We start from the raw sequence: 19,326 nt of genomic DNA, 5'->3' as shown, positions 1-19,326 counted from the left end.
AATGTAAGAGGACAATAACCTTGGTTACTGATTTATAAACTTGCCTTAAAAATTTGACATCAGTTTGAGGTCAAGATTAGGAGTTATGCTCAATAGCGTAAATTGAAAAGTTTTTATTAATTAAACGGCATTATTAGCATATAGCCTATCTAAACCCAAATTTTTACACCAAACCTTTTACCCACTGATGTAATATAATATTTTGGGATTTTTAAATATTTTTAATTATTTTTAAGCTAAGCATAACATAGGGTTCATGCTTTAAATCGGTAATTGTCGGTTATACCCTTTTTGCCAATAAAATGAGTTTTACATAACATTTTGATACCAAACTTTTTGCTACTGATTTTATATGATAAATAAAATATTTTGAACTTTATAAACTGATCAAAAACTCAGATTTCCTATTATAACCCGAAAATCGCTTAAAACCGACTTTTACGCGTTTTAAACGCATAGTATGGATTAAAACTATTTTTATCATATAAAACTTAATACCTACTGATGTTTTTAGTAAATTTTAATAATTTAATAGTAAGCAAAATTTTTAAACTCAGATTTCCAGATTTGACCTTTAAAGCTTATGTGAAATTACCAAAATGCCCCTTCGGGGCATAGTTTGGTTATAAATAATAAATTTCACATATATGCAATACCCTAGTGATATAACTTATTAAATTGAGTACTTTTACTGATTATATCAGACCTGAACCTCAGATTAATATATAGACTCTTTTATAACCTTTAAAATGACCAAAATACCCCTACGGGGCTTAATTTGAGTTTAGATTCGCTTTGGGCATAATGGAAGGTATCTTGCTGATATCACAACATATTTAAGGCATATTAACTTAGGAAACCTGTATATGACTCATATGGTTACTCGTTTTGCATTTTCACGTTCCGTACGGCTTAGGTAACTAGTTTGCATAAATTGACTGAAACGGGTCAAACCTTATCATTTTTATCTCAAAATCCAGAATGTGTTTAGTTTACCCATATTATACAAGTCTTTAAACTTGTCGGGTCTAAACCACATTCTAATCCGGTCTTCGCTTAATCTTGCGTTTTGAATCGTATATCTTCCTTTAAAACTAACCGGTCTAAGTTTAGGCTTAATTAAGACCCGTTAGGAATCTCATTGGTTATTAAAACCTTCGTTCCAGATTTAGGAGCCTAGTAAAAGATATCTGCATTTGCCAATTTGTATACGGCTGGGATAAATTGAATAATTTGCTCAGGTAAATACTTTTAACTTATTTTCCCTTATACGGGCTTGGGGTACGGTATATAAAATACCGCTTGGTCGGGCATTGAATTTTTAATCATATGAAGGTTAATTTATTGAAATGACCGTTTAATCTATTTTGTTTATTTTAAGCCTTTGGGGGGTTAATGACCATGTCCTGGATATCCTCGGCTCATTCATTGAAATGGCCACGAATTAAGCACAGGGTGTAGACATACACCTGCCAGTGTGTATGTAAAAATAATATAACCGCCTGTTCGAGAATAACTCGCCGCGGGATATATTATGTGGTGTGTCTATTAATCTTTAACCCGGTTTTCAGCCCCGGCTACTGAACGTATAATAAACATATAATTCTTTAACAAGTTTATATATAAATAATTATCCCAAGTTATAAAAGATATTTTGTGCCTTGTGCATTCAAATCAATTTTCTTAAACATCTTCAAAATGAGTCGGTTAATTGTATTTACCAGTGAAAACTGATGTATTTCCTCAAAAAGGTTAAGTGCATGTACTAATCGAAATAGGCTGGTTTCTCCTAGCATCAATAAAGAGTCTTGCAAGCTTCGATGTTAAGAATCTGCTGAACAATGTTTCATTTTATCTTTGATCCGCCTATGGATACCTTTTACAACCGTTGTAATAATTGATATTACTTTTCATTCGGTTTGTAATGTTATTATCTTTTGCTTCCGCTATGCATTAAATTGTGATGTTTGACTATGACGATATTAACTACGTCACAATACTCCCCACCGGGCTCACCGGTAATACGTGGAAATATCAGGGTGTGACAATGAAAAACGTTGAAGCCCGCACGCACGTTGCGGCGTGTTAGCTCAGAAAATTTAGAACGAAACGTTAAACGGAAAACTTGCGAAAGATGAAAAGTATAAGGGAACAAAGTTGAAAGTTAAAAAAAAAAGTAAAAAAAAAATCAAAGGGGTTAAATTGCAAATGATGAAAAGCTTTTGGTTAAAAGTAAAAAAAATCAAAGGGGTTAAATTGCAAAAGATTGAAACTTTTAAATTATAAGTGAAAAAACAAACTAATCAAAGGGTTTAAATTACCAAAGACTAAAACTTTAGATTTAAATTGCCAAATATTGGAACTTTAGGGTTAGAAAAGAAAAATCCATTTTTTTTGAAAAACTCCAAATACCAATGGTACAACGACCATAGGCACATACATGTTATTTATTTATAGATTATAATTAACTAGCAAAAAAAAACAGAAAGTGTGATAATAAATCAATTACTAAGACACTAGCAAAAAAAAACAAATTAGGTTTGTGGACGTCGCGCGTTGCGGTGAAACGAAACAAATGACAATGTAAAATAAACGTTATTTGAAATTGAAGCATTTGTTTAGAAAGGCAACCCGTCAGAATCGGTTTAGTTTATCATCATACCATTTTACGACACCAAATAAATACTCTATTTTGAATACAATTTCATTTTAACAAAGCTTCTACCGGAATGTAGAGAGAAATAATTAAACACAACTCGTACCTAAGTTTTTAGATAAAATTAACAAATGTAAATTATTAGAGAAATTTATATAATATTAATTTAAAACAATGTTATGCATCATTGTTTGTACTTTGTGCTTATAGGGTGTTTTTTGCAATGGTTGGTTGCACCTATTGTTTTAGGGTTGCATATATGTATTGTACCTTATGATTTATGAGTTTTTCAAAAATGTTTGGTTGTAGGTCCATAGGACATTATACTTTATTATTATCTTTATTTTTATTTTTATTTATTTTATGATTTCTTTGTTTTAGTATTCTTACTTATTTAAATCATGTATTTATTTTGTAATACACATTAGTGATTTCTTTGTTTTAGTATTTTTACTTATTTAAATCATGTATTTATTTTTGTAATACACATTAATTTATATTTTTGTAATACACATTAGTGATTTCTTTGTTTGAGTATTCTTACTTATTTAAATCATGTATTTATTTTTGTAATACACATTAATTTTTTTTATTTAAATTTTATTTGTGTCCATACACGATGTAAGGTGCGTATGTGGTTCAATGTTTTTACGTCTATCGTTCTCATATGATAGGTTCGTTGCAACTCGCAAGTCCTATATCGACTTAATTATTCTTTTCGATGTTTTATGTTTCGGTCTAATTTTTTCGTATTAACACGTCGCAATCGATGTGTGTGGTTCAATGATTTTACATCTATGTTTCGCCCAGTGTTACTTTTTTCATTTTTATTTATTTTCTTTTGCAACTTTTTTCTGCGTTGATGGTCGTTGGCGGTAGTATAACAATGGAGCAACTTGTCACGGTTTTATGTTCCCCACTGCAACGTGGGGGCTTAGTATATCATCATATATGTAGTAACAAAATGCACTACAAAATGTTTCTTACTTTTTTCAAAATGGTTGTAACTTCTCTTATACTTAAGGTACGTGCATGATTATGGTGTAACAACTTTTATTAATGCGTCATTTTCTACACGTTATTACGAACGTGTGTGGTCTAACGATTTTACGTCTTCTTTTTCAGTGTTGCTTGGCATTGGCGATGGTGTGTTATTAATGTTGTTGGTATGGTTGTACCCCGCCGCAACGCGGGGTTGCTTCCGTCTAGTTTGAAATTAAATGATAAGGAAAATATGATTAAAAAAGAAAATAAATTACAAAAAATAAATGAAAAAAGAAATATAGTTTTAAAAATGTAAAATAAAACAAAAGGTATGTTAAAACTTAAAAGTAAATATAATAATAAACTAATGTAATATTAAATTATAAAATATTAAAAAATATATATTTATTATAAAAATGAAATCATTATTTATGGTCTTAGAAAAATTAACGAACATTAGTTATAAAAGATATATCAAACTAATCAAAAACGGAAATATGATTTAAGGAAAAAAATAAAAAAATAAATGAAAAATGAAAAAGAAAATATGGTTTTATAAAAGTAAAATAACAATAATATAAAAATATGTTAAACTTAAAAGTGATACTATTATAGTATTAAAAAAACTATATATTATTATAAAAATAAAGCTACTATTTATGAAAAAATAAATTAAAAAATAAATAATAAATGAAAAATGAAAAAGAAAATATGATTTTGTAAAAGTAAAATAATAATATAAAAATATGTTAAATTAAAAGTGAATATACTATTATAATATATAATAATAGAATAATAAAAAGCTATATATTATTATAAAAATAAAATTACTATTCATGAGCCTTCGTCAACAATATATAATATAATATAATATAATATAATATAATATAATATAATATAATATAATGCACTTTTTTCTGTTTTTAAAACTACAACAACCAGGTTTATAATAGCAGCTTGTAATATAACAATTTTTCCTTTTTTGAAGTTTTATTAAAGGTAGAATAATGTTTTATTCAGTTTTTTAAATCCATTTCGATATATATTTTATTTAATGCTGAGTTTGTATCTAATATATAAATTAATTTTTTGGTTTGTGTGGATGAATTACTTGATTCTCAACTATCAACTCAACAAGAAGCCAAAATCATATAAAAAAAGAACATGCAATTATTGATTAATGAAGAACTAGTATCAAAACAAATGTCAATTTTGGTTTCAACTTGAACCACAATTGGCATCGGATCGACAAACCGATCTATCTCATACAATGACTGAACCCATCAAGGTCTTGACCGAGCCGATATCCAACTAGTCAGATCTGATGTAAACAGCCAAGCCCGGACCATCCTGCGGTTCAGCTTCAACCTGGACCATATCATAAAAACCAAAACCAACTCCAGAAAAATAAAAATAAAAACATCACATGGCATAACCATGACAACATGCATGAACTACAAAATTCCAAAAAAAAACCAAAATGACATCACACCAAAAGTTCTTGAACAAAAAAAGTACGACTCGAAAGAACAAAATTGCTATATCGCGATTCGCGATAACCAGTCTCGATGATCAGCAGTCTCCTACTTAGAGAAAGTTGTTGATAACTGCAGGTAGTTACGCTCGTTCAACTCTGGCTTAGCAAACCTGCGTTAAAAGTAATATTTTAAAAACAATATCTAGATTTTTTTTATTTTCTGAAAAAGAATATGCTCATACCTTCCTGGTAACACATTTTGTAGCACCATGTTGGTACCTCGGGTAACGTCACTCAACGGCATTAAGCTAGGAGTATGGGCCACTGCTATATACGGGTCCTCGAGTGATGAGTGAAATAAGATTCTACCCCTCGTCTTCAACAAGTCATGGAATACTATATAACCGCTTTTAGATACCATCACTACCTCCCCGTTGTTTCGGCAAATCACAGGCGTAAAAGCATGTTGAATGCCGTATATACCCCACACAGTGGTGTCAATCACGAACGCTCTACTCCACGACTCTTTCACACCATATTCATTCATTTTCCAAACATCGAACGCTGTCGTGTTTGTGTAGTTGTCGAATATCGAAAGACATCCATAGAGTAAAACCATGGTCATGTGGTCGGGTTTGTTTGCATGGTCCTTGGTCATGCCGGGCGGCCCGGGAATCTCCCCGAATTGACCCGTTTCGAAATTGAACGAAACAATGACATTGTGCACACTCTCGTCAGAACAAAGCCAGTGAGTAGCGTTGTTTAAGTAACACGGAGAGTGTATAGCCTGGGGAGAGAACGGTACGCCGTCAACGCGTTCCCACGCATCAGAACCGCTTAAAAGAAACTCCCCCACTCTGTCACTTTCAGAATAATTCGAATCCGAATCCGAACCGAAATCAAGATCGGAATCAGAATCAGAAACAGAAACAGAATCATAAATGTCGTCTGGGAAGGGATTCATTTCGATACCCGGGTCATGATTCGAATCATCCGAATTCACGTCAGATTCAGAACCAGATTCAGATTCAGAGTCAGGTTCTGGACTTAAACGAAATATGCGGTGAAAAGTACGGAAAATCTTGAACTGATTTGTCACTGGACTGTAAAAAAACGCACACGTAGCGTGTCTAGAAAGACCCGGAGAATCGGGAAGCCATATATATTCACCGGTAACCGGATTGCATACCATACACCGGTGAACATCCTGGTCAATGTTACTATTCTCCAAAAGTACTAGTCCGTTGGACGAATGCGTAACGTCAAACCCGAATAACGGGAGCCTAAAATTCGGTTTGATTTCAACCCGTTCAGCAACGGATAAACGGGTATCAGCATCCAAGTGAATCAAGTGAACATCCGAACGAATCGGAGAACAAATCATCAACTGGGATTCCGATTTTTCAAAGCACATTCGTGCGAAATCTCGATCGTTTTTTATTAAATTCAACTGCGGGTTGGAAATACGGAAGACAGAAAAGAGAGATCGCAATGGCAGCCTCAAGAGAACGTCTTCCAGATTGTGCGTTGGAAGCTCAACGAGGGATCGGTTATCGGCTGCCATTGTCTGTGGTGATGCGGCGGCAAGTTACTGCGAATTTAGGGTTGTGTATGTAAGCCAAACCGCAAATCCACCACTTGATGATATCTTTAGGCGATTCATGTAGGTCATATATAGACAGAAGAGTGATATCTAATGGCATTAATGCGAGTTTGACTCGACCATAAAAAGGAAAAATAACTATTATGTGTTTGTCGTAAATACTTGCTGCAACAAAGGAAATATATTTGCTGTCACCTCATTTCTTGGCATGTGATAGATGCTAGAATGATATCCAAAGTATACGTATTTCAAGAGTAAATAATTTTTAATTGCTTCAGTTCCAAAACCTTGATCCGTTTAACTTTTAAGAGTCGGATCGTTAAAGATTATTATCATGTGTTTAACAAGTTAAACTACAAAGGTGGTGGTAAAAGGGTTATAAAGGGCATATGCATATAGTTTGATATAATACTTAAATACCTTTTGGAGTAAGATAATTACAATTTAGTGTAAGAAAAAGTGCAGGCCTGAGGCAAAGAAGCTTAATAACAAAAAAGATAAAAAAAAATAAAAAAATAATATGCATAGAAATTAATACTATTCCCCAAATATAATAGAAAAACTAATATAATTAGCAATTACGATCATCCAAATAATATCAACTTTAATCATCGAAAAAATATTAATTAAAATCATTGAAATATTAATTAGTAATTAAAAGCATCCAACATTCCAACTAATATCGATAACTATAAAAATCAAATACAACGACATGTATAGTGCATTAAATTCTACCCAAATAAACGATAAAAAATCTACAAAAAAAACAACAAAAGAAGAAAAAAAGTCCGAACAAGAGGAGGAAAAAAAGCCCCGAAAAATAAAACCAATGCTCAAGACAAAATATAATAAAAAGGGCCAAAAATGACTTTAATAGGAAACTTAAGAGAAGAAAGAGAAGCAAGGTCGTGTGTGCTAAAAGGAAGAAACAAGAGTCGTTAGCAAAAAAGAAAGAAGAGAAAAGAAGCAAAAATTGAACTTCGACTATCACGTGATCGCCTCACATTCACTTAAGAAGAGTGAAGACATCGACTTACGCGTGTTCGAGACGCCTAGGCCTCCCCTGAGCGCTCATGGCTCATCTTTGAGTATAGTCACCACATAGATTGCATCAACACCAAATTCACAAAGAAGATATGTCGACAAGAGCTTTGTATTCAGAGTCAGTAGTGGAACAAGAACTTGTGTGTTCTTTGCGGGCAACCCATGATACAGGGTTGGAAGTCAACTAGATAGCAAATCCCCGTTAGACCGACAAACATCTAGACAGTCGCCTATAAGCATCTAAGAAGGTGTGTAGGGAAGATTTAGAGCTTTGTGAACCACTTTGCTGGTGAAGAGCATAATCCAAATGCTTGTCTAATGAGGAGACCATAGTCACCACAACTATAAAGATAACGTAGAATATACTTAACTGCGGACCAATGGTTATTTTGTCGAGGCATACATAAACGGACACACTTTGTTAACCGCAAATGTGTGCATCCGATTTTCAACTTCAAAATCATAAAGTCAAATTATCTTGCTAAATGAATTAGAAAATAGAAACATCTAGGGTTTAAACACTCCTAATATCCAATCGTAAGGACAAACAATCTAATATAACTATAAAATCGAAACATAAAGTTGGAAAACATAAGCATTTGTAATGGACTTAAGCTTTCGAAAAAACCTTGTACTTGTCATAGTTAGAGCAAAAACATTCCCAAGTTTCAAGGTTCTTATGAATGTAAAGTCAAGTATAATGCACAAATCGTTTTCACTCATTGCATATTAGTATTATAGCTTTAAGATTGAACGCATTTATCATTTTCGTAACAACCCATCCCACATGGATAATTAGTGACAGTGAGTTTAAGTATGGGAGTAGATAACCGTTTTTATCCCACATGGATTTAATACAAGAAGTTTAAACAATATTATCTCCAAGATCTTATGAAGATATATTTGTTATATAAGAATTTAGCATTATTATCTAAGACGTTAATACTATTAGTATACAACAAAATATATGTTGTCATTATTTCCCTCCGAAATTAATAAAGCCAAACCAAGTCTTCAAGGTTTGATGTCGAAAAACTGCTCAATAAACAACCCAAAAAGAAACTAGAGCAAGACCTAACTGAAAATGAATATAATTACTAATAATTTATTAAAGGCGTTTGACATCTAAATTAAGCAGTTGCATTTCTTGTAAAAACTAGAGCTGACTGTATAAATGGTGTTTATACCATCACACGTGAACACAGAAGGGGATTAACATAGTAGGATATTAGGTGTTCGCTAGAGTACTAAGACTGATTAAAAAATAGAAACATATGTTATAAAAATCCATATTCAAACTAAAGATATATTAGGTGTTAGTTGGAAGAAAGTATATACAGAGTGAGAGAGACGTACATTTATACAGTAGGGGTGTGTAAGGTTTTGAGATACGCCATTTATCTGCTCCGAATTTGAGTCATGCTCCTTCCGTATGAGGAGAAGGATGACACAAGGACCTGCAACTTCAAGAAAATATTGCTAGCATAATAAAAGCTTCAAGACAAGTGCTCTCATAGAGTAATTTAGGTGCAGTTTGTTTTTTAAGAGGTAAAATGTCTACAGTCTGCCGACCACATCTGTAGAAGAAGAAGTGGACCAAATCTCTGCAGTCTACAAGAAGAAGGCTGTTTGTTTTTTAACGTATGTAGACTTCTAAAATAAACTGGTAGTAGTGTACAGACGGTGGTGGTGGTGGTGGGTGGTGGTGTTTAACCCTCTGACCTTTAGAAGATCTTAAAAATGGTTGGGCCAAGTCTGCACCAAGAAGAGTTCACGCAGACGTTTTTTAATGATACGTCTTCGGAAAAAAAAAATCTGCAGATGGCAATGTCTGCGTGTGGTCTACGCGGCGCAGACAAAAGAGCATGTGCATATATTTTTTAGAAAAACAAACACCATCTAAGTGTTTATTTCGCTCTTTTGACTCGTAATCAGTGTTGCAAATGTAGGCGTAGGCAAATGTATACGTATGTGTGTGTGCGCCTAACGATTTTTACAACAGTTTTCATAATACACTAGCATTAATAATGTATACATTCTTCTACATGATCCATAGATTATGAAATCTTTCGATCCCAATACCATAAAACTCCTAATTTTATACTAAAAATCTCTTCTTTCTTTGTTGCAAAATATTGTGTACAGTTTCTTTCTTTCTTTCTAAGCTTACAGAAATACTTGTAAGTTTCATCTTCCTTGTGCTATTATATGTATATATTCTCCATTCATAGGGTGGGTATGTATGTATATTATAACAACAATATAGACTGTAATTATCAAAGAAATAGAATCAATAACACGCTGTCTGTCATCATTTCAAGTTTTAGGGTTTCCGTGTGGAAGTGCATACTGCAAAATTTAATATCGAAATTAAGAATTTTCACTTCAAATGTTGAGTGTATAAGCAGATCCAAATGCAGATGAGTTTGTGAGTGAGAGAACAAACATACCTGAGAAACACAAGGGCCACCCTGTGCACCGCCATCATCTCACCCAAGTGATGTGTTTGAAGAAGCGAGGGTGATGAGTTTTTTTTTTTTTTAATTTAATTGTTAAGTTAACTACTAAAATTAATATAGCTTACATTATTATTTTACATTAAAAAACTAAAAAAAAAAAAAAAACTTAACTTAAAAAAATACAAAATTGCCTAAATTAAATAACTAGTAACTCCATTTTTTGGTGATCTTTTCTTTCATTTTTTTTTTTGCAAAATGGGGCGGTCTTCTTCCGGATATGCGTTGATGTACGTTGTCATTATCTTCCATTCCTCTATTTGTGTCGCTTCTTGTTTCAACCTAAGCCGTTCACTGACTTCATTTTTCTTCACTCTTACCTTTTCGGCTTCACCCTCGACGAATGCTTTGAATTGGGCCATTAAATCTTCCATTTTCGAGTTGCTCTTTGATGCGGCGTGTGTTTTTGGAGTCGCCTCCCTTTTGGCTTTGCCCCTCCCTATGGGACGTTGAACCTCTGGAATTTTATTTATATCATCGTCAAATCCGGCTCGTCGTTGATATTTACTTGACAATGGCCATTCGAGCCTCCTATGTTGTAATTTCCAGACTTCGAAGTTTTAGACCGTTTAGCAGTTGCAACCTCGTTTGGAACCGGCGCCCACTTGCTAGATTTCCTCAAAAAAATCTCACGCCCGAACGTGTGGGAAAGGATTCCTATACCGATCTTCGTTTTTACGCATTTGTCATCGTTGTTCCACCCACTTGGACGATGTATATATAAATTGTTATAAACCCAAAAAGTTTTGGATCGTAGTATTCATCTTCCGAAACTTGGAAGAGATAGAATCGATCTCTCGATACGGACCTTGCTCCATAATCGAATGGAATTTTGCAACTACTTCCTTCCAAAAACTTTTTCCGGTTTGGTTGTTACGTACATTTTATAAATGTAATAAATATTAGTAACGAGAATATATAGATACGGGATCAGGAGAAAATGGTGAAAAGTGTGAAAACGGTGAGAACGGATCCTGGCCGGCCACGTGGTACAGCGCGCTAAATGATGTGCAGGGGTACGATTGTCATTGTCCACGTCCCGCTAAATAATGGTGTTATAATTCCGTTCCAAGCAAAATTTCAATAGAAATGGCGTTTTGATCGTTATGCTAGTTTTCGATGGCGTTTTTTTAAAAAAGTATTTTTTTCGAAAGGCGTTATGTTTCAATGGCGTTATATCGATATCCAACAGATATGACATTTTTGTTCTTTTTTACTTGTTTTAATGGAGTTTTTTTTAACCCTTTTCTTTTTAAATGTTGTTTATGTTTCAATAGTTACTATTTGCTAATTATTCAAATCATGGCGTTTTCATTAACATGTTTATTTATTATTTATGTTGGTGCATATGTCTGTCGACTTCATCTTGTATCGAGTCTTGTAACTAGATAGGATAAACCAGAGCTTAGCAGTCAAGAAAATAGGGTTTTAGAGTAAACAGTCCAGTTCACACGAACTGGCAGAGCCAGTTCGTACGAAGTGACCACTTCGCACGAAGTGGGTTTGCTGGTTCGTGAGGACTGGATCTCCTATAAATAGCTTAGTTGTGATTTCATTTGTAACAATTCTGATTCCGGAGCTGAGGTGCTGCCGAAGTGTCGAGTGATCTGTAATAGCTTTCATATCAATATAAACGACAGTTAAAGTGATTCTAAGTGTTAAACAAGTTGCAATGAAGTCCGAATCATTGAATTCTACCTTTAATTTGGATTAGAACTCTTCTGATCGACTCATTAGATCGATTCAACGATCCTACAAGTGGTATCAGAGCTCAGGAGGAGGTGTTCTTACCATTTCAGCTTGTTTTCACCAAAAATTCTGACTTTTACTCATTCTTTTACACTTTTTCATCAAATTAATTAAGATTTCACGGTTAAAATGGTCTGATTTTCACATATAACACGTATGATATTGTTTTAATCAATCCTTGAACGAATCAGAACCTAATTCAACCTAAAAATTGATAAAATCATGAATTTTTGGTCCAAAATCGCGTAAAAAACCCCCAGTTCGTGTGAGTTTTAGTCAGGTCGCTTGAAAGTAACCCCAGTTAGCTTGAAGGTTCATCAGTTCGCACGATTTGGACCTTCAGTTCGTATGAAATGGTTCCAGTTCGCGTGGTTTGACTTCAGGTCGCACGAAAACTCTCAGTTCGCACGACTTGACTTCCAGTTCGCACGTAGTGACCTTCAGTTCACAAGTGGTCCAATTCGCACGGATTGAAAAGGTTCAGTTCGCACGGATTTAAGAGGTTTAGTTCGCACGGATTTAAGAGGTTCAGTTCGCACGGAGTGTGACACCCCAGGAAAACCAGTAAACGATACAACTTACCTAGCTTCCTCAGTAACCGCATGCTAAATTTCGGGACGAAATTTCTTTCAAGTTGGGGATAATGTGACAACTCGAGTTTCCGAGATTCCACTTTCGCATTTATTGCACGTTCACTGTTTGTTTAGTTGTTTACTTGCACAATTGGTTTGCTTTATAACCGTATATGTTTTGGATTCGATAAAGTGTATTGTAATTGTGCATGGTTATGTGTTACTTGTGAAAGATTTGACAAATACTTGAATGTGGTGATGAAACTGTAATAGATAATACTTAAGGGTGCTTAGTGCTAATAGTGAAACTTTAATCATTCTTAACCCTAATCTCCTTCACTAATCACCACACAATCATCAGACGTACCTAAGATTTTCTCTACAATCCTCTCTACAATCATCATCTTCACCATTGGCACAAGCTCTTCATCACTCTTGATTTCCTCTTCTTGTCTAGAATCAACCCAAGGTAATTGTTTAATGATTGTTGTTGTTAATCGTTGATTGATTGATTCATGCTAAAACCCTAGTTCTTCATATGATGGTTCTGTGTTGATTGAATTCTGATTATTGTGAAATGATTTGATTAGTGTGTAATCATTACCTAATGTTAAGATACAAGATATGTTAGAATTACTGTTGATGATAAATTTGATTACTGCACTGTGAATACATGAATTAGGGTTATCTGATCGTGAAATAAAAAACGTAACTGTTACAATGAAAGTTGAATGCTCGCATGATTTGATTGTTGTTTGTCCGAACTTTTATATGGCTTGCATATGGTCCGATCTTGTTGCTTGAATATAGTCCGAACTTTGATCATGTAACATGTAGCTCCGAGTTTTAATCCATGAAATCTTGTCTGACTTTTTGTGATGTAACTTTGTCCGAATTTTATTAATAAAGCAAGGAATCCGACTTTTTGAAAGACTTAAAGGAGTCCGACTTTTAATAAGATAGAGGGTCCGAACTTTTGTATGGTGTAACAAGGTCCGAATTCTTTTATACATCACAAGGAGTCCGAGTTCTTTTAGGGGTTGGTGATGTCCGACCTTTTGACAAGGAGAGAGAGAGCCTTGTCCGACTTTTGTGAAGGGGAAGCCCCCTTGGTCCGACTTTTTGCCAAGGTAGTGTGTGTCCGAGTTTTACATAAGGCAAGGGGGGTCCGAGTTTTAAATGGGGGATTGATGTCCGAGTTTTGTTGTGGGATGCCCCTTGTCCGATTTACTTTGAGGTGCCTTGTCCGAATATGTAACTTGGTGATTTTCCGACTTTTGTTTATGATGCATGATTGTCCGATTTTGATATACAAAGAATGTAGTCCGAATGTGTGAAGATGATACTAATCCGACTTTTACATGCTCAACATGATACCTTGTCTGAGTTTCATGAATAATCTGTTGTCTGAGTTTTGATGGAATGTTTTACGGTCTTGTATGAAGAACAACATGCTACTGTATGCTGCTGTATATGACTTGTATATGATTGAATGATACCGTAAGTTATTGGATGAACGCGAGATAACTGTTATGTGTTACTTGACGATGATTACTTAAACACACCTCGTGATATATATTGCATGCGAATCAATGTGATGCTGAACTGACTGTGTGTCAATGCATTACCTTAGGCCTTGATTGATTGATTGATTGTTTACGAGCACATAACTTAGCATACCGAGCAAACCAAGGTGAGTTCACACAACCAAGGCATGGGATTCCCGGGTTGGGAATTGGGTTGGAAGATTTGAATTGGATAATTACTCGTACTTATGCTATTGCTAGACTATATACCATCGTCCTCAGGTTAGTCAGGACACTTACGTAAAACCTACGTAAACTAGTATCTACCACTGTCTCCTGGGTCGGGAGGACACTTACGTAAAACCTACGTAAACTCATACCTACTATTGTCTTCTGGGTCGGAAGGACACTTACGTAAAACCTACGTAAACCCCACGCGTACCACTGTCCTCGGGGAAGGGCACTCACGTAAAACCTACGTGACCTTGTACGTATTCCTGTTCTCGGGTTTAGAAGAACACTCATGGTTGCAAATAGTCTAGTAAGGATAAACATGGGGAGCCCCCATTAGTGATAACTGTAACCACGGGAAGCCCCCACTAGTAGTACATACATACATGCGAAGCCCCCATTAATGAACATACGAATTACCATTACGTACTTACTTTCTGTGAACTCGCTCAACTAGTTGTTGACTCTCTGCTACATGCCTTGCAGGACCTTAGGTACATATGGAGCTTGCACAGCGAGGAGCAGGTCGTTGTGGAGCATGGATCGTGGATGCCATGTTAAACTTTATAACACTTGAACTTATTACATACATTGGGTTTTCATATTATGCTTCCGCTACTTAAACTACGTTTGGTTTGAACATCAATTGTATTGAGTTGGATCTTTATGAACTACTTTAATTATTATATGCTATGTTCAATATGATTGGTGGCTTGATCCTGGTCAGTCACGCTCCCAAGCGGTGATACTCCGCAGGTGGATTTTGGGGGTGTGACAGATTGGTATGAGAGCCATTGGTTATAGAGAACTTGGTTTTAATATGGGGAAAACGTTTTTATTAAAACCAAACTATAACCAGAACAGTGCTCTCAACGATCCACAACGACGCTTCGCTCCACGTGCAAGACTCAACATCCTAGGTAATAAGGTTTATGTTTATTACCTGTTTGCTAGAACCACATAGAACTTTGCTCGTAGTATGCTTAGATTACATTGCTTACTATTCGTTATTACTTGAGAATACCTATGTGCTTACACTCTTTTGTCATCGCACTACTCGCGAACCATTCTCACTTATTCTACTTTTACTATGAAGATCATGTCTGGACGTGTGAACATGACTCAAGCCCAGTTGACGGCTCTTATCAATGAACAAGTAGTTGCGGCACTTGCAGCTGCACAAGCAGGTCAACACGCCCCACAACCTGTCTGCACATTCAAGAACTTCATGGACTGTCGTCCAAGCACATTCAGTGGCACGGAAGGAGCAGTGGGACTACTCCATTGGTTTGAGAAGCTCGAGTCAGTATTCGAGATGTGTGAATGCCCTGAGGCTCGCAGGGTCAAGTACGCCACTGGTACTTTGGAAGGAATCGCGCTAACCTGGTGGAATGCGCAAGTTCAGATTCTAGGGCTGGCAGCTGCTAACGCCACCCCTTGGAACGATTTCAAGGAATTGATAAAAAGGGAATACTGCACACGCGATGACATCCACAAGCTGGCAGTAGAGCTTTATCATTTGAAAATAACAGGGTCGGAAATCGAAGTTTACACGAAACGGTCAAACGAACTGGCCATCTTGTGTCCAACCATGGTGGACCCTCCAATCAAGCGCATTGAGTTGTACCTCAAGGGTCTAGCCTCAGAGATTCAGAGCCATGTGACATCGGCTAACCTCGACAACATCCAAGACATCCAGCGTCTTGCTCATCGCCTCACGGATCAGGCGGTGGAACAAAACAAGTTGCCCAAACGCATCAGTGCTACCACTCCAGCTGCTACTCCTACTACCCCCAGTGACAACAAAAGAAAGTGGGAGGGGGATTCTAGCAAAGGTTCAGCAACAGTTCAGTCTCAGGCTCAGCAGCAGAAGACTGACCACTACCAGAGTCCTAGTCAGCAATCTTCTGGTGGTCATAGGCAGAAAAGGTATCAAGGATTTCACCCCAAGTGTCACAACTGTAACAGGCATCACAGTGGCTAGTGCAACAAGGGTCGTTGTCAGAGGTGCCTCAAGATGGGTCACGAGGCCAAAGACTGTAGGAGTCCACGGCCTGCGAATCAGAACCAGCAACTGCAATTACCAGCTCCACAAAACCCGCAGCAGCAGCAACAACGGGGCAACAGGGGATGTTTTCAGTGTGGGGCTGAAGGTCATTTCAAGCGTGATTGCCCCCAGTTAAACCAGAACCAGAATCGCAAGAACAACAACAACCAAGGCAATGGTAACAACAATGGTGGGAACAATAACGGCAATGAAGCTAGGGGTCATGCTTTTGTGCTGGGTCGAGGTGACGCAAGGAACGATCCTAACGTAGTCATGGGTAAGTTTCTTCTCGACGACTTTTACGTTACTGTATTGTTCGATTCGGGTGCGGATACTAGTTATGTGTCTTTAAAAGTTAGTCAAGTGTTAAAACGTGCACCCACACCCCTAAACACCAAACATGTCGTAGAGTTAGCAAATGGTAAAAGTGTAGAAGCCGCACGTGTAGTCAAGGGTTGTAACATTGTCTTAGCTGGTCAGACCTTCTCGATCGATCTCATACCCATAGTTTTGGGTAGTTTCGACATCGTCATTGGTATGGATTGGTTATCCCAACATCACGTAGAGATCTTATGCAAGGAAAAGATAGTTCGCATTCCTCGTTCTGGCAAGGAACCTCTCGAAGTTCAAGGCGAGAAGAGTGGTGCTGTGGTTGGCATCATCTCCTTCTTGAAGGCTCAGAAATGGTTACGAAAGGGGCACACCGCCATTTTGGCGCTTGTCACTGATGCATCAGCAAAAGAAAAGAAGTTGGAGGATATTCCAGTTGTACGTGACTTTCCTCAGGTGTTTCCTGAAGAATTACCTGGACTACCGCCTCATCGCCAGGTCGAATTTCAAATCGAGCTCGCTCCGGGAGCAGCACCCATAGCTCGAGCGCCGTATCGCTTAGCTCCAACTGAACTGGAAGAACTGTCTAAGCAGCTATAAAAGCTCTTGGAAAAGGGCTTTATTCATCCAAGCTCTTCGCCTTGGGGAGCTCCAGTGTTATTCGTGAAAAAGAAGGACGGTACCTTCAGGATGTGCATAGACTACCGGGAACTCAACAAGGTGACGGTGAAGAACCGTTATCCTCTTCCGCGTACAGACGACTTATTCGACCAATTGCAAGGGTCGAGTTACTACTCCAAGATAGACTTGAGGTCAGGGTATCATCAGCTGAGAGTCCGGGATGAGGACGTCTCCAAAACCGCATTCAGAACTCGCTACGGTCACTACGAGTTTCTTGTCATGCCATTTGGGTTAACGAACGCGCCTGCCGTATTTATGGATCTAATGAACAGGGTATGCAAGCCCTACTTAGACAAGTTCGTGATTGTTTTCATCGACGATATTCTGATCTACTCCAAGAGTCAGGAGGAACACGAGCAGCACCTACGGCTTATCTTGGAACTCCTTCGAAAGGAACAACTGTATGCCAAGTTTTCAAAATGCGACTTCTGGCTTCGTGAAGTCCACTTCCTAGGCCATGTGGTGAACAAGGATGGGATTCATGTCGATCCATCCAAGATAGATTCGATCAGGAACTGGCCTGCACCGCGTACACCAACGGAAATACGCCAATTCTTGGGTTTGGCGGGTTACTACAGATGATTCATCAAAGACTTCTCCAAGATCGCACAGCTGCTTACACTACTGACACAGAAGGGTGTCACCTACCGTTGGGGAGGTCCCCAGGAAACCGCTTTCAAGTACCTAAAGGATAGGCTTTGCAGCGCACCCATTCTCTCATTGCCAGAGGGCACAGATGATTTTGTGGTCTATTGTGACGCATCGATACAGGGGCTTGGTTGTGTATTGATGCAACGGGATAAAGTTATTGCCTACGCTTCTCGTCAACTCAAGGTTCATGAACGGAACTACACGACGCACGATTTAGAGCTGGGAGCTGTTGTTTTCGCGCTTAAGATAAGGCGGCACTACCTGTACGGTACCAAGTGCACTATTTACACCGATCACAGGAGTCTCGAGCATATCCTTAAGCAAAAGGATTTGAACATGCGTCAACGAAGATGGGTCGAACTTTTGAATGATTATGAATGCGCCATCAAGTACCATCCAGGCAAAGCCAATGTTGTGGCTGACGCCCTCAGTCGGAAAGACACTACACCTAAGCGCGTACGAGCATTGCAGCTCACCATTCAGTCTAGTCTTCCAGCACAGATACGAGATGCTCAGGTAGAAGCATTAAGACCAGAAAACGTCAGGGCTGGAGCCTTACGTGGCTCAAGGCAGCGGTTGGAACAGAAGGAAGACGGCGCTTACTATGTAACGGGGCGTATTTGGGTTCCACTTTATGGAAACTTACGCGAGCTGGTAATGGATGAAGCTCACAAGTCTCGCTACTCGGTACATCCCGGGTCGGATAAAATGTACCACGACACCAGCAGGCTTACTTCAGCAACCAAAGATACCACAGTGGAAATGGGAGGAAATTTCCATGGATTTTGTTACAAGCCTGCCTAGATCCCGGCGTGGGAACGATACTATTTGGGTGATCGTGGACCGACTCACCAAGTCTGCTCATTTCTTGGCTATCAAGGAAACTGATAAGTTCTCCACACTAGCAGACATATACTTGAAGGAAGTAGTCTCAAGGCACGGGGTGCCCACCTCTATCATTTCGGATCGCGATGCACGATTCACATCAGAACTATGGCAAGAAATGCACAAGGCTTTTGGCTCTCGGTTAGATATGAGCACGGCTTATCACCCTCAGACGGATGGGCAGTCTGAGCGCACGATTCAAACCTTAGAAGACATGCTTCGGGCATGTGTCATTGATTTCGGCAACAGCTGGGAAAAGCATCTCCCTTTGGTGGAGTTCTCATACAATAACAGTTATCACACCAGTATACAAGCCGCTCCATTCGAGGCATTGTACGGGTGTAAATGCCGGTCACCCCTCTGTTGGGCAGAGG

The 19,326-nt window shown here is 37.5% G+C and overlaps 1 protein-coding gene across 7 annotated transcripts; it reads right to left on the bottom strand.

Annotated features, from left to right (window-relative positions):
• Window positions 1-4,790: 4,790 nt before the first annotated feature.
• Window positions 4,791-10,305, bottom strand: LOC110896085 (F-box protein CPR1). Of its 7 annotated transcripts, none has more exons than XM_022143521.2 (4): window positions 10,215-10,305; window positions 9,121-9,221; window positions 5,360-8,842; window positions 4,791-5,287 (listed from the first exon to the last, which is right to left on the bottom strand). In XM_022143521.2, the coding sequence occupies exons 3-4, from the start codon at window positions 6,679-6,681 to the stop codon at window positions 5,224-5,226; spliced, it is 1,386 nt and encodes a 461-aa protein (XP_021999213.1). In that variant the 5' UTR covers window positions 6,682-8,842; window positions 9,121-9,221; window positions 10,215-10,305; the 3' UTR covers window positions 4,791-5,223. The 7 variants fall into 7 exon arrangements, with proteins under 7 accessions (XP_021999213.1, XP_021999214.1, XP_035839386.1 ...); XM_022143522.2 differs by having other exon boundaries at window positions 9,121-9,227; window positions 10,215-10,304; XM_035983493.1 differs by having other exon boundaries at window positions 5,360-9,221.
• Between the last annotated feature and the right edge of the window lie 9,021 nt (window positions 10,306-19,326).

Source organism: Helianthus annuus, chromosome 2 (genome assembly GCF_002127325.2).
Source record: "Helianthus annuus cultivar XRQ/B chromosome 2, HanXRQr2.0-SUNRISE, whole genome shotgun sequence".
In the NCBI taxonomy this organism is placed as follows: domain Eukaryota; kingdom Viridiplantae; phylum Streptophyta; class Magnoliopsida; order Asterales; family Asteraceae; genus Helianthus; species Helianthus annuus.
Note: the sequence above shows the minus strand (reverse complement) of the source record. Positions and strands in the feature narration are given on the sequence as shown.

What these genes read in the sequence shown, in the direction of transcription:
- LOC110896085 (XM_035983493.1), bottom strand. Translation starts at nt 6,681, where the DNA reads ATGGCAGCCGATAACCGATCCCTCGTTGAGCTTCCAACGCACAATCTG. An exon ending in CAAAATGTGTTACCAGGAAG is followed by an intron (nt 5,288 to 5,359) that starts GTATGAGCATAT and finishes CTTTTAACGCAG; the next exon opens with GTTTGCTAAGCCAGAGTTGA.